The sequence below is a fragment of the Myotis myotis genome, unplaced genomic scaffold (assembly GCF_014108235.1).
Source record: "Myotis myotis isolate mMyoMyo1 unplaced genomic scaffold, mMyoMyo1.p scaffold_m19_p_3, whole genome shotgun sequence".
In the NCBI taxonomy this organism is placed as follows: domain Eukaryota; kingdom Metazoa; phylum Chordata; class Mammalia; order Chiroptera; family Vespertilionidae; genus Myotis; species Myotis myotis.
The window spans coordinates 178,465,582-178,481,315 of record NW_023416335.1 but is presented as its reverse complement, the minus strand read 5'-3'; the positions used below and the strand labels follow the sequence as shown (position 1 = coordinate 178,481,315).

The window sequence follows — 15,734 nt, the reverse complement described above, 5'->3', positions numbered from 1 at the left end:
CAAAACCACTTGTGATCAGTGAAGAGTAAGCGAATGTCCACCATGATCTGGGCTCTGAGTGCAATAAGGACTGACGGACCTGTCCACCCCTCAGATGACAGTGTTCCAGCCAGTCTAGGAAGGCGACCGTCTGCTCAACTTCCGGGGCACATTTTCAGTCTCTGGATGGTCATTGAGGAAAGGATCTGGGTAGTAACACTCTTTTTTTCTCAAAGGTTGAAGATTGAATGAAAGGAAATGAATGGAGATGAAGAAAAACATTCATGGAAAAATGGATTAGGAAGCCAAGTAAAATGGGATGTTGGGATTCAGTCTGGTTTTGCAGTTCAGATGTTGGAGAAGAAACCAGGAAATTGAATTCCAATCCTGGTTATTTTCTTTTTCCTAAGCATATATATTTTTTAAAAAGGCCATTGAGCCTTTCAGGCATAAAGAAGACCCTTTCAATATTAAGACACAAAGCACAAAAGTACAAAATCTGTCCCAAGAGAAGGAGTGACCTTTTAAATTATGGTACTGGATATTCTAATGGAAAATACCATAAAATTTAGCTGGCTGATGGCTATGCCTCATCTTATTTGATCTATCATGAGCTCAGCATGTCCCAAATAGAATCCAATCTTTTTTCCCAACCCTGCTCCACCCACAGTCCTCTTTTCATTCCATGGCAACGCCATTTTTTCAGTTATTCAAGCCAGAATCTAGGAGTCATCCTTGAATCCTCTCTCTCTCTCTCTCTCTCTCTCTCTCTCTCTCTCTCTCTCTCTCACACACACACACACACACACACACATACACACACACACACCATCCCATCTATATTGAAATTCTTCTGGCTCTACCTTCAACATATACCCAGAATCTGATCACTTCTCAGCACCCCCACCACTACCACTCAGTCTGAGCCATTATCCTCTCTCATCTGGGCTACTACAATAGTCTCTCAGGATCCCCCTGTCAACTCTTATTCTCTACAGCCTATTCTCAACATAGCAGTCAGGTGATCACTTAAAAATCTAAGTGAGATAGCATCTCTCCCCTTTTCCAAACCCTGTAGATCCTCACCTCCTTAGAGTAAAGGTCAAAGTCTTTAAAATGGCCTGCAAGTAGGGTGGCCAGATAAAAGACAAGATGCCTGATTACATTTGAATCTCAGATAAACAATGAATAATTGTTGAGTATAACTATTTATTCCATATGTCCCATATGATATCTACAGTGGGGCCTTGACTTACCAGTGTCCCGACTAACGAGTTTTTTGAGATACCAGCTGTCTCTCGGCCGATTTTTTGCATTGAGTTGATAGAGTAATTTGAGTTAACGAGCTCCTTAACGAGTTCAATCTCAGAACGAATTAAACTCGTAAGTCAAGGCCCCACTGTATTTGCTAAACCTTAAGTGATGTGGCCCTATAGCTTCTCTAACCTCATCTCCTATTATACTCTCCCTTGCTAACTTTCATCCAGCCACCACAGCCTCCTTGCTGTTCCTTGCATAAAGACTCCCACTTTAGGGCCTTTGAACTTGTCACTTCCTCTGCCCACAACACTCTTCTCTCTGGTAGCTCTTTGACCAACTCACTCACCTTCTAGTTTTTACTCAACTCTCACCGTCTCAATGTGGCTCAACTTAATCACCCTATTTAATCCTATCACCTTCCCTTCCCTTTTGGGGACATTCTCAACCACTCCTTTTTTTCTATAGCGCTTATCACCTCCTAACAGATGGAATATAGCCATATTAATGTTGTTAAATCAAACTGGACAACAAGAAAAAGGTAAAGAGGTAAAAATGATTGTACAAGAAAAATCCTGTCTGCTAATCAGCATAGGAGAAATGTCATTTTATCCAGGAACTTATTATGTTTATCATTTATTGCATGTCCATGGGCAGATACATCTGTCTCTGTTCTTCATCAATGGTCCCAATAGCTTAGAATGGTGCCTGGCACATAGTTGCCACTAAATGTTTATTCAATGCCTTAAGAATATTTCACTAATAAAATATTGTCCCACTAGGTTGGTTATAATAAAAAAACAGATAATAACAAGTGTTGGTGATGATGTGTATAAATTAGAATCCTCATACACTACAGGTGGGAATGTAAAATAGCACAGCTATTTTAAAACACAGTTTGGCAGTTTCTCAAAAATTAAACATAAAGTTACCATATGACCCAGCAACTCCACTTACACACACACACACACACACACGAGAAATAAAAACATATGTCCACACAAAAGCTTGGACATAAATTGTTCATAGCAGCATTATCCATAGGGGGTACAGCTCAGTGGCTCAGGGTTAGAGCATTTGATTGCTTATTCATAATTGCCAAAAGAAGTAGCAACAATTCCAAATGTTTATCATCTGATGAAAGGATAAACAAAATATCCATTCAATAAAAATTTTTCTGCATTAATATAAAGTACTGATGCATGTTACAACATGAACCGTTAACATCATACTTAGTGAAAGAAACAAGTCACAGAAGACCATATATTCTGTAATTCTATTTATATGAAATGTCCAGAATAGGAAAATCTATAGAGGCAGATGGTAGATCAATGGTTTCCTTGGGCTGAGGAGGATAAAAGATTGGGGGAGGGAGAATGATGAAGCTAAAGGGTATGAGGTTTCTTTTGGGGACAATGAAAAAAAATTCTAAAATTGATTATGATGATAGATGCCTAACTCTGAATATATAAAAACCACTGAATTGTATACTTTATACAAATGAGTTGTAAGGTATATAAATTATACTTCAACAGAGATGTTACTCCAAAAAAAGAGAGAAATGTTGAAGTAGACTTTCTCAGTATTCAATTTAAACAATTATCTACCTGTTGCAAGGCACATAGGGCTATAAAAATAATGTGTTTACTACCAATTAATCCATAATGTGGTAGAGGAAACAGACAACAGAATTCTGAAGTGGTATAAATTGCCCACAAAGCATAGAGAAAGGCAAAATGAATTCTCACTAGATATATTTTAAATGGTTTTGAAGAGGTGTAAAGCTTTGAATGTCTGGCCTTGAAACATGATTATGGCAAGTGGAATGGTAATAAAAGATATTTAATTTTTATTTAGCACATATTTATGCTGACAACTATAAAGATGTCTAAATATGCTATTAGAATTCCAACAATCCAATCTGACCTTTTAGCATGCGAGGAAATAGATTCAGAGGGATTCAATTAATTGCTCAAGTCAACACCTTGGTTAGTGGAAAAGTCAGCCAGTATTTAAATAAAAATATTTCTGATGCCAAAGCCAGGTTCTCTTGCCATCTGGGCAGAGGAAATGGCATGGCAAAGCTAGAGATGAAAGTAGATGACCTGTTTAGGGGAGCGTCAGTCCCTCTGGTGTGGTTAGAAGGGAACATTGGGAAATGAAGATGGCACAAACCATATGCCATTATGGTTGGCACAAACCATAATGAGTTTTAAGCACAAAGCTAAGGAGCCTGCACTTTATTCTGAAGGCTTTGCGTGGAGGCGAGCACATTCAGAGCTGGGCTTTCAGTAATGGCAGGATTTAGAGGAAGACTGTGGGAGAAGAGGCTGAGGGTGGAGGCCAGGGACCAGGGCAGTGGAGGGGAAATAAAAAGAGGGGGACTGGTTATCTTTCATCTTCATTGGTTCTTGCTCACTAAGCTTTGTTGTCCATTCCCATGGTTCCAACCATCATCATGCTGATGATTTCTCAATCTTTATCCCCAATACTGACCTTTCTTCTCAACTTCACTTTCTATTTCCAGCAGCCTCATGGATAAAAATCCTTCTGGATAGCTTACAAGCATGTCAAAAATTTGTTTCTTTAGACCTTTTTATTCACTTCTGTTAATGAAATCTCTGTCAACCAAGGAATTTGAAGTGATCTTCAGACTCATGCTCTGACAATCCACTTCTTGTAATCACTCTGACTTTCTCACCATTCTCCAAACACACTAAATCCTCTGAAAACTCAATGCCTCCATCTAGTCTCTTTCCTGCCTTCCAGGTATTCCTTCTTCAAGACTCGCTCAACCACTGCCACCATCTGACTCTCACAGACACAGCCAATTAGTTGATCCTCTCTGTGCTCACAATACTTTGCTATGAAAATGTGTCGATTTCTATCTCAGCCTCTATGACCTTATTGTCTGATGTATTCTTTGTATTACCAGAATCTGGCATTAGCAGCTGGTAAACAGTAGGCATTTAGCTAAAGTTGACAGAGTAATTGAATAAATCCATAGAGACTGGAGAGGAACTTGGAACGAAAACTTAAGAGGGCATGACATGCAATTAGAGGTATACATTTCTGAAGAATTAAGAACGACTCTGACTTAACTGAGTTGAAGGTAATATCACTAAAGCAAGAGGGAAAAAAAAGAGATTTTGGAGGTAGGATACATTTGATTTGGGATGTGCTCAGTTTAAGATGCCTGTAGAACAACCAAACTAGAGTGTTAGGTAGGAGGATGGAGCTTCGAAACAGAGTCCTTTTATAAATATACGAATCCAAGGGTAAATGACATCAGATGAACAATGAAAGCCAGGGTATTGGGTGAGAAGACCAAGGTAGAAAGAAAGGAAGCGTAAGAGGAGCTTCATGTGCTCAATACTAGCTTTTCAGGAAAAATAAGACTATATTTACTCTGTGTTTCCCACACTGTATGACTGAAGTAAGGGCACACAGCCACCTATCACCCAGGCATCCCAATTCATCTTCTGTTTTGTTTTTCTCCACAGCCCTTGTCATCATTTGACCTTCTACATACCTTGGAAAGTAACCTCCATAATGGCAGTGCTTTTTATCTATTTTTGTCCACTGCAATAGCCTGGCACAAAGTAGATGCTCAATAAGTAATTGTTGGACAAATGAGTGAGTGAATGACTTTAGATAATAAGGGCCTAACATGCTAAGAGAGAAATGTAAGCAGCCCCTCTCTCACAAGATAGCCTTTGTCTCCTAGTAAATCATCTAGAAAGATCTTTAATCTAGGAACTTGGCTATCCTTATGATAGGAATTCTGACATCAACAAATCCTTTCTCCAGTTGGTTATTTTGTCACACCTGCTCTGTCGACATCTCCTTTTCACTGAATTTTCAGCCTCTAGTAATTCAAAATTAATCATTATCGCAGACACCAGAGCCAATTTGTTTTCTATGTTTACTGCTTCAGCTCTGTCATCTGCTAATTATCACCGTATCATGACCGCCTTTTGGATCACTAGTAATTGTTTTCTGAGTCATAACTCTCAAACATCTGGTCATTGCCTTCAAGGCTAGAAAAGTCCCATCTGCTCTCCTCGCCTGCCACAATATCTACCTCCTCTGTTGCTGCCACGGGTGTCGCTAGGCACACTCCTGAAGCCAATTCTCTCCCACTGTGGAGATTCTCTCTTCTGCTACTTATACACTATCCCTCTTTGGATCACAACTTAACACCCAGCTTTCCCCAGAACCATTTGTAGATTAATCACAACTATGTTATAGGCTACTAGCACAGCCCCCAGATATCCCAAATGTTTAAATCATTCTTGTAATTAAGTTCATATAACGTATATGGTGTATATTAAATCTTATATGTGGTAAGCAACTCCAGGAATGAATGCATATCTGGATACATGTTATCATAACACCGATCAAGATCCTTTCAGGGCAGAGAGCAGAGAACCTTAAGCTACAGGGATTAGCAGCTAAAAAGTGCTGGGCACCACTTTTTAATATTTAAAAATGTTTCTATTTTAAATGTTCACACTAAATTCATTCTACTTTACAACATTTTATTTGTACGAATATAAAAATACAATTTAAATTTACTCTTAGGTTAAATTACCTAAGTGGCCACTCAAATTTTTGAATAAACATAAGGCTTCTGAGACATGAACCACGTATCAACATCCCCTGTGCCTCCCGGGTTCTCTGCATCCCCGCAGGCATGTGTACGCCAGAGACCACACCCCGCATGTGACAAATATTGGAATAACTCGGAATTAGTGCACCTAGATATTTTTTGCCTACATTATAAATTTTTTTAGTACTTACTTGTTTTAACTTTCTTTTATAGGTTTGAAGGCACATTGGCATAAAGACAATGTTAATTTGGAGCTGAATAACTGGATAGTCATTCATTAAGAAAATATTTATGAATGATCCCCAATACATGCTATGGAAGCATAGAAATGGATAGGACATAGGTCGGGAGCTCTTAAACAAGAGAAATTAACATGTATTGAGTGCTTAATCTCAGCTAAACATTGAGCTAGGACTCCTGATAAACAGATCTCATTTAAACTCACCAAACCCCCAAATGTGGCATTATATTACCATTTTCCAGATAAGGAAACAATAGCTCAAGGTGAAAGGAACCTTGGCCAACATCATCTAGCCAGGACATGTCTATAAAGTTCATGCATCTTCTATAATTCTATATAATAAAACCCTAATATGCAAATCGACCAAACAGCAGAATGACCAGTTGCTATGATCCACGCTGACCACCAAGGGGCAGATGCTGAACGCAGGAGCTGCCCCCTGGTGGTCAGTGCGCTCCCACAGGGGGAGCACTGCTCAGCCAAAAGCTGGGCTCAAGGCTGGCAAGTGCAGCGGCGGTGGTGTGGGAGCCTCTCCCGCCTTTACAGTAGTGCTAAGGACCCCTCGGGGGATGTCCGACTGTCCCACAAGGAGCCGGCCTAAGCTGGCAGTTAGACATCCCCCAGGCATCCCAAACTGTGAGAGGGCACAGGCTGGGCTGAGGGACCCCCCCCCCACCGCCCCCCGCAGTGCACGAATGTTGTGCACCAGGCCTCTAGTAGAATAATAATAAATAGCATCCAACAAAGAAGATAAGGTAACAAGAATGTGTACAGAATCATATAGCTAAGGGTAATGTGAGGGATTTAGGAACAGACATGTTTGATTCTGGTTAGTGAGATCAGAGAAGGCTTCATGGAATAATGGCATTAGACCTGGGCCTAAAAATGAGGGCAGGAATTCAACAGCTTAGGAGCTTGGACATTCTAGAAATTGGAGAAACACCATAACTGAGACCACATGGAGAGTTAAAGATGAGTAATACAGTTGGACTATAACTTGAGCTATAAATAAGAACACTGGGTGATAAGGTAAGCATAGAAAGAAGGGGCCCAATTGTGGGGCATCTTACATGGCAGGAAAATTAGAGTTTTAGAGTTACAGAATGCAATGCTCTTGATAGCTCTCTGAATTCGGAAATGATGAATTCAAAGGGGAAAAATTAGTTTGGCAGAGCTGAGCAGGCCATTGGGGGTGAGCCAGGGTGAGCCTAAAAAAACCAAGGTGTGGCTCTGGGAATATGTTAGTGCACCTGGAAGAGCAAAGAGCAGATACTAAAAATGATGGAGACGTTCCCAATCCAGATAACTGATGGGAGGTCATGCGTGGCAATATGGAAGTCAGGATAAGTTGCTGGATTGGAGGGAGGAGATGGAAAGGCATGATGCACTGGTTTTTAAACACAGTCAAGTTGGCTGCTAGAAGTCATACCCTACTAAATGTCAGTCAACAACTGAAGACAAAGGACAGAAGCCTGGAGAGTGCTTGGAGCTGTGGTGGCATATTTGGCAATAAAGTGATGTTAAAGAGGAGGGCAGAGAGAAGAGACAAGGAGTCAATGATAAATTCAGAACCTCTTATCTAGGGATTAGGAGGAAAAATAGGACCTTGTGATGAAACCAGAGAATGTACAATTCAAGGTAGAAGGAAAGGTCAGCAGGAAATTAATGATGAGATTTGAGAAAAACATTTCAATTTGGTGATGAAGGTTTTAAGGAATTTATAGGTTATAGGCTTGTTTTTTAATAACTATGAAAAGCCAAAGAGAATTGTGACAGTGAAGGGAAACCTTAGAAGAGCAGGAATGGTGGTTCAGTGATGGCCTTATTATGTTGTTCATGTTTTTTGCTTTTAGAATATGGGAAACAGTATCATGTCTTAGAATGAGGCTCACACCCTACTGATAACATCCTTCAAAAAAAAAAACACCCCACCATTTTTTGGAGGTAATGCGCTGACATAATAGTTATTATGATCATAAAGAAAAGGGCTTAGAGGAAGCAGTGTGAAAGCAAAACCATGAAACACAGATATTTTCAAGGGCAGCATCTTTTTTCTCTTTGGAACTCACCCTTCAATACAGTGGTTCACGTCCCAAAATCCCAAAATTATTGTATGGCATCTTCCTTGGCTCCATCTCAATCTTGCTTCCTACCACCTAATCTAGACAATTTCCTTCCAGCAAGTCCCTCCCCCAGCTTTGTGCAATCTGGTACCTGTCCTCACCCTCGTGGAAACTACTCTATCTAAAGCCACCAAAACCTCCTAAATGAGAAACCCAAAGGCTCTACTTCAGTTCATTTGTTATTGACTTTCTCTGCTTTGACAATCAATAATCAATCTCTTTCTTCCCAAACTATTTTCTCCCCTCGTTTCAACATGCCACACACCCTTGGTTCTCCTCACATTACTTGGACTTGATGACTGTATTATGTGCGATCTCTTTCTCTTTTAACTTTTCGATGGTGAGCTTTCCCACTTGGACTCCATCTTCTTTTCTCACTCAGAAGTCTTTCTCTATACTCCAGCCTTTCCTACCATATGCAGGCTGAGGATTCCCCAATTACTGTCTCCATGGCAGACATTCTCTGAGTCTGAACTCATATGTGGATCTCTGTGCTGAATGCATCTGACTGGGGTGTTCAGTGCATACCTCATTTACCAGCATTTCCAGCTAAATTCAGTATATTCCTACCTAAAACTGTTTTTCTTCTCTAGTCTCAAACTCAGCTGTTGATACTACCATCTACCCAGCTACCCCAGCTCTTTCATATTCTTTCCAAATCATTGAGATTTAATATCTCCTAAATATTTCTTTCTTTTTAAAAAAATACGTTTTTATTGATTTTAGAGAGAGGAAGGGAGAGGGAGAGAAACATAGAAACATCAATGATGAGAGAGAATCATTGACTGGCTGCCTCATGCACACTCTACACTGGGGATTGAGCCCACATGCCAGGCATGTGCCCTGACTAGGAATCAAACCATGAACTCCTGGTTCATGGGTCAACCACTGAGCCACACTGGTGAAGCTCTCCTAAATATTTCTTGATTCTTTCCTCAACCCTTAATGCTGCCATGACTGTTTCCTGAATCAAGGTTTCGTTACCTTTCACTTGGACTACGGCAATAACCTCATCCCTGGTTGCTCTGTCTCCAGTATTGTCCCCTGAGGAACAACCTCCCATTCCTGCCACAGAGCTCCAAAACAAAAATAAAACCCTGTCTTCCTCTACTTAACATTCTTTAATGGTTGATCATTCTCTACAAGCCTACAGGATCAAGACCATGCTTTTTAACATAAAAGGCCACATGATCTGGCCAAACTCCTCTCTTGGCATGCCATGCTCAGAAATGTAAGCTCCAGCAACCCTGAGCTTCTTATCGTAACTGAAGATTATCATCATATTTTTCTTCCCTCCATGCCTTTCCTTACACCAGCCACTCTACTTCTACTTGATATGACTACCTCCCTTCCATCTTTTACCATCAGCTCTGGCACCATCTCTTCTAAGAAGCCTTTTCTGACTCTGGCCTGCCACCTACCTCAACCCGACGAGATACAGCAACCCGTGAATTCGATCATTTCCCTTAACACATGACACAGCAATGATATTCATTGTGTTTGAATTCCACAATAGAAAAAGGGCATGTCTACTTTGTTTGTTCCCTTAGAATGTAGCTCATTATTACAGGTTACGACTTGGTACGCCTCCAACTGGTGGAGCAATGTTGGAAAGGTGTAGAAGAGCCATTGAGGGGAATGAGACAGTTGACAAAAGGCAAACCAAAAAGGGAATGGGATTTACTGAGGGTCCCATTTAAGTTATACAAGAAAATGTTGTAGTGAAGCTCTTACGCTTGTTTTGTGACTTTTATCAAAAGATTCTTCAGCCCAACATGGAAGAATAGATGGCGAGTGTAATCTGGAGCTGGGGATTATTCCAGGATTGGAAAGGATTCTAGGATAACTAGGCCAGCTGCAGAGAAAACTAAAGCCAGAAAGCTGCGGTATATGGAGAAGAGGGTAGAGCCAAAGGGGATGATGAGGACAAAGAAAAGGTTGGACCTGAGAGAGATAATGATGGGAGAAGGGAGGACAGAGTGTGTGTGTGTGTGTGTGTGTGTGTGTGTGTGTGTGTGTGAGAGAGAGAGAGAGAGAGAGAGAGAGAGAGAGAGAGAGAGAGAGAGAGAGAGAGAGAGAGAGAGAGAAGGAGAAAACAGATACAGCAACAAAGTACAGAAATGAAGTGTCAGTGAGTAAAAGTTCAAGTTACTGGAAAATATCATCTGTGAACTCATAACCTAACAAAATAAAAAATCATTCTGTTATTTAATCAATATGTTACTGTGATGAAAAATCTGTTTACCAGTTGATGGAACCTTTTGGCATTTTGCAACATATTCCATAGTCAGAGAATCATAGAAATTGCAGAAATAATGACAAGATAGCTTTGGGACGTAATTATTCTATCTATTTATGGAACAGAGAACCCCAGTCCAATGCTCAGTTACATAATCTGCTTCCATTTTGAAATAATTTTCCCCAAAGCATGGCAAGTAAACACCATTCTAGCCCCTCCTGGGCAGTGTCACCTATTATTTTAGTATCTTGAGAACACTTACCACAAATGAAGCAGGTTGTCTTTAGGATTTCTTCTTTTTTCTGCTTCTCACTTCTGAGATCAGCAAAAGTATCAATGATGACACCAAAAATCAAGTTAAGAACAATAATGATGACAATGAAATAGAAAAGAAGGTCATATACCACTCGGGCAGCAAACAAGGGCTCCTGAAATAAAAATGTAAAATAAAAAATATATACGCATACACATTTTCAATGCATGGTGATTCAGCATATTGTCTAGCAAAGGGAATATATTCAATAAATATTTCTAAATTAATATAAATACTATTCCAAGTTGGAAAAATAAGACCCGCTTTCTACCTTCATTTTCTTTAAATGTAATGAGAAAAGCTTCACAGCCTGTTCCCAGAACCCCCTTCCATTCCCTGGGACTTACACCACCCCCATGGAGAGACTTCCTTTTTATTAAGTCATCACACAAAATGCATTTTAGTGCAGTAGATTGCATCCCACAAGTTGCACAAAAGATATACAAATATCGATTCCAAAAGTCAAGAGATTAAGGAGTTGAGGAGGACCTAATGATTTGTCAAATTCTGGAAGTACATACAGCTCAAGCTATTTCTACTTGATGAACAGTATTAAAGTACACATCGGAGGTCATGTAATCCAGCTAGGTCATAGAAGAGGAGACAGTAGATGAACTGACCACATAATACAGCTAGCCTGCTGGAGAACTGAGATTTTTTTTTCAAGCTCCCAGCCTGGTGTTTACAGCCAGTGAGAAATTTTTCAGCCTTGCCATTTTAAGATATGAAATCTTGTTAGAATTTGTTTAAATATTATGTTCATCCTGGATAAATAATAAAGGCTACTCGTATTCAGAGGCAAAGAGTAAATCTTCATGCCTGAGAAACCTGATAGACAAAAGGCAGTCTAGTTTCTGTTACTTATGTAACACTCAACTCTTCTATAACATCCATAACCACGATTTTGTTGCTGTAACACAATACACAGTTCAAACTTGGAAAAAGTTCCTAACCCCGCCAACAGTATAGGGTTTTAGGACATTAGTGATGTCTATGTAATCCTAGCATACAATTAACTGGTTTTAATGGCTACCATTATACTTGTTAAGCAAACGACACAAGATAGTACCCTGAAAACAAAAAAACATATATATTGTAAATGTTAAGAGAGTCTTAAAAAATGATTATGTGCTCCTTGAGAAAATACGTTTCCTCCTGCTCACATCTTTCGATGGCCTTCTCAGCACGTCGCCCACACCACCGCCGTTCCTGAGGCCCTGGTTCAGGACGGTGACGATGCACATCAGGAGAGTGTCACACGTCCGTTCAATTCCGTCTTCGTACTCTTCATCGGCTATAAAAACACACAAATTCAGCAATGCAGCACATTCATGCTTTTTGTTTGTTTGTTTTTAAAATATGTCTTTATTGTGGTGTGTATGTGTTTTTTTAGAGAGAAGAAGGGAAAAGGAGAGAGAGAGAGAGAGAGAGAGAAACATGATGAGCATCTTTGATTGGCTGCCTCCTGCACACCCCCTACTGGGGATCAAGCCCACAACCTAAGCATGTGCCCTGATCAGAATCTGAACTGGTGACCTTCCGGGCACGGATGATGCTCAACCAACTGAGCCACACCGGCCAGGCCAAACTCGTATTTTAAAAATACACAATTTTCTACTTCCAAAGATTTTTTTTTTTCATAATCGTGCCATGACATAATTTTCTGAAGTCACAGAACACCTATTTTATATGTGGCAGCCCATGACTGACACGGACTGATCGAGCCACTGAAATAGTTTTTCCTTCCATTGGTGAAAAATGACAGCATGAGAAGGACAAACTATATGAAATCTAATCTTCACTGTGCATTGTTGTGCTGTGGGGAGAGGATTGTGCTGAGACCTCCTGAAAACACAGTCAGCTCACCCAGGAACTAAAAGTATTGCAGGGAAAAGAGTGCAGAAGGAACCTAGGCAGGCTTGGCTTCAAATTCTAGTCGGTTCCAGGGCTGGGACTTGGGTAAGTTCCTTAACCTCAGTAGCCTGACCTGTAAAATGGGAGGTTTGTCTAAGGATTAAACCCTTCAGAGGATTATATATAAGAAACGTAAAACACTCTGATTACACGGAGATTGGCATACGCACAGTAGGTGCTTAAAATTCAGGCAGATGTTATTTCAGTAATTTGCTTAAGGTCTAAGCTTTCTTAATGACCAGCATGGAGCTATGGATAAAAAGCACAATGTATTTATATGAACAATTTATTTTATGCAAATGTATGTGAAAATATTTAGGGAGTGGTGGGGGGAGAGAAAAAAGATATAACAGGACAGAAAAATTCCTAGTCTTATGTTGTTGAATGGCAAAGTTACCAAACTTGGTAATAATCTCCTAGTCATTTAAAATAGTAAAAAAAATAAAAATAAAAATAAATTAGACACTGGAATCAGGATATCCTAATGTTGATAAGTGAGCAGAAATATATTTTCCTTGTTAGAAAGTTAAAGAACCACAGTGGCACTGAATTTTGGAACTCTGTGGCCACAGCCTGCCTGTCAAGGCCTGAGTGTAAAAACAACCACCACCAAAGGAAAAAAAAGAATCCGCCTAATTCCACTGACCCAATCCATGAACAACCCGTTGGGTATTCTGTTACAAAAGGCTGATTCTCCTCTTGTGAACTGACTTTACTATAACATCACTGGGATGAGGGATCCCAGTCGTTTCACTTGATTCGGAGCTATTTCTTTGTTAAACCACGCACTCCGGGAGGAGGGCTGAAGGTAAAGATGTGCAGGCACCAAGTGCAGCATCAAAGGTCTCAGCCGCGTCTGCGCTGGACCACTTACCTCAGAGGTGAGCCGCAAGGCAATTCAATTTTCTGACTTAGAAAGCAGAAGACATAACACTGGTTTTGGAGGAAGGAGAAATGGGGAAGAGGCAGAGCTTGTGGTGGCAGCAGTCAGAGCAGCAGAAGAGACAAGGTAGGCAGAGAAAGCAGGGAGAGAGCTCAGTCTCCAGCGTGCCATTTAGGTCGCCGACACCTGGTGCTGGGCTCGAATGTGATGGCTAGGAAGAATGTGGAGAAAAACAGTTAGAAACATGTAAGAGAGTTAAAGAAATCTTTAAAAGAGAAATATGGTTTTCTAGTAATGAGGTCAGATGGAATAGATCTCTACGTTACTTTGCCACAATTAGCCTTTCAATCAAAGCAATCTGATATCTAGTGGCAGGATCTGAATTTGTGTATTCAATCAGCAATGTCACACACATGTTTACTAAAGACTTAATGATGGGTACCATCTCTCCCCAAGAACTTAGAAATGAGGTTGTTTGTTCTTTAACAGGTGAGCTAGCAAAATCCACGCACAACTCATGTGATTAGTCATTGTGAAATAAAATAAATGGGCTGCAAATACACAATGAGAGAATTGGCTTTCTGCGTAGCACATAAACAGGGGGGAAATGCCCAGGTCAGGTTAATGCCAGCAACGGTCCACTTAGCATGCTCCTTAATAACTGGTGCACAGGCATGCCAGTGTTACAGAATAGGCTCTGTGAGCTTGGTTAATAAGATTCTATCTTTGTGAGGCAGATCCACTCATAATATGTTAAGCCAAGTTCCCAGGCCTTCAGGCCGAAAGCCAGGCCCTGAGTCATGGCAAATTAAGTAGGCCCTAAGTAAATGCCACCTTGTGGAGACCTATCTACATAACCAGCTGGCCTCCCCAGGCCAAACCTGCCTCATTTCACTACATCAACAGCCCTGGGCTAGGTGCTAGGAACACAGGTGGGAAGATGAAAGTGTTGCAGCCCCTAGGAAACTTACATTCCCCTAGGAAAGGCAGGTCAGCAGGCAAGCAAAGGCAGTGCAGTCACACAGGGTACTGCAGAGGCAGGAAGGGATGTACCTCTCATGGGCTGGGGTGTCAGGGACAAGCATCCTGAAGGAGGTGGCATGTGAGTTGAATCTTGAAAGACAGGCATGTTTGGCCAGTAAAACCAGTGAAAAACATTCCAGGCAGATCAAGTGGGAAGAGCAAAGGCAAAACAGGCATGAAAGCATACAGGGTGTTGGGGAACTGCAAGTGGACTGGAATGATGGGACTTGGGTGGATGCAGACGAGTGTGGGAGCCGTGAGAAGAGAAGTGGGCAGGCATCAGATTAGGAGACACTCATACGCCAAGATGACGGGTTTAAACTTTGTCTGGAAAGCTGTGGAGAGCCACTGGAGAACTTTCAACAGGGGCAAGGTGGTTTACCATGTAGGTGGTGAAACAGTATGAGGTAAAACATGTATTGCAGGTCCTTGAATAATGTCATTTTGTTCAACATCATTTCTTTAGAATGATGAGGAGATGCCACAGGAACTGAACTCTTGTTTACATCAATTAGCCTATGGTAAAACTGGTTTCGCTTTATGTCGTTTCCAAGAATCTATCGCTAATGCCGAGTGAGGACTTACTGTGCTTAGGTAATAAGACAAATTAACATGTGATAAAAGCCACAGAAACAGTGAAAAGAGATTGGAATAGGGAGAGAACCTTTAATACCATGGGGAGGCCCTCGGATTAATGTAGACTCCAAGTTTGCCTTGAATATTCATTCCGTGGACTAAGACAGGAGTAGAGAGGCATTTCACATGGCATGAGCAGAGAGCCCAGAGGTGAAAAAATAAAAATAAAAAAATACTCGCTGCTATGATGAACAGCAAATACACAGCATGCAGAGGAGTGGAAGATAAAGCTGGGAGCTCTCTGTGAAGCTCACGAGAGTTTGGGATTTTATTTGATAAGCGATGGACCATGGTAGAAATCCCGAGTTGTGGGAAGAGAAGGACATATTCAAAGAAGTGATTTCTGACAAGTAATCTAGCGGGTGAACTGAACAGGAGAGAATGAGCAGAGGTAGAAAGACCCCGTAGGAGGCAGTTGCCATAATTCAGGACTGATGTGCTGTGAGCCTCAACAGGGCAATGACAGTGGGGATGGAAAGAATGAATGAGTGGGAGCTGACAGGACTCCAGGCAC

General features: G+C 40.9%; 1 protein-coding gene across 6 annotated transcripts in view; it reads right to left on the bottom strand.

Annotated features, from left to right (window-relative positions):
• Positions 1–15,734, bottom strand: part of ITPR2 (inositol 1,4,5-trisphosphate receptor type 2) — a 421,971-nt gene that overhangs the window by 42,555 nt on the left and 363,682 nt on the right. For all 6 annotated transcript variants that reach the window (XM_036302046.1, XM_036302048.1, XM_036302047.1 and 3 more), the window contains 2 exons: positions 11,928–12,058; positions 10,714–10,879 (listed from right to left, as the gene is read on the bottom strand). In XM_036302046.1, coding sequence (XP_036157939.1) covers positions 10,714–10,879; positions 11,928–12,058 — 297 coding nt within the window. The remainder of the gene's footprint in view (positions 1–10,713; positions 10,880–11,927; positions 12,059–15,734) is intronic.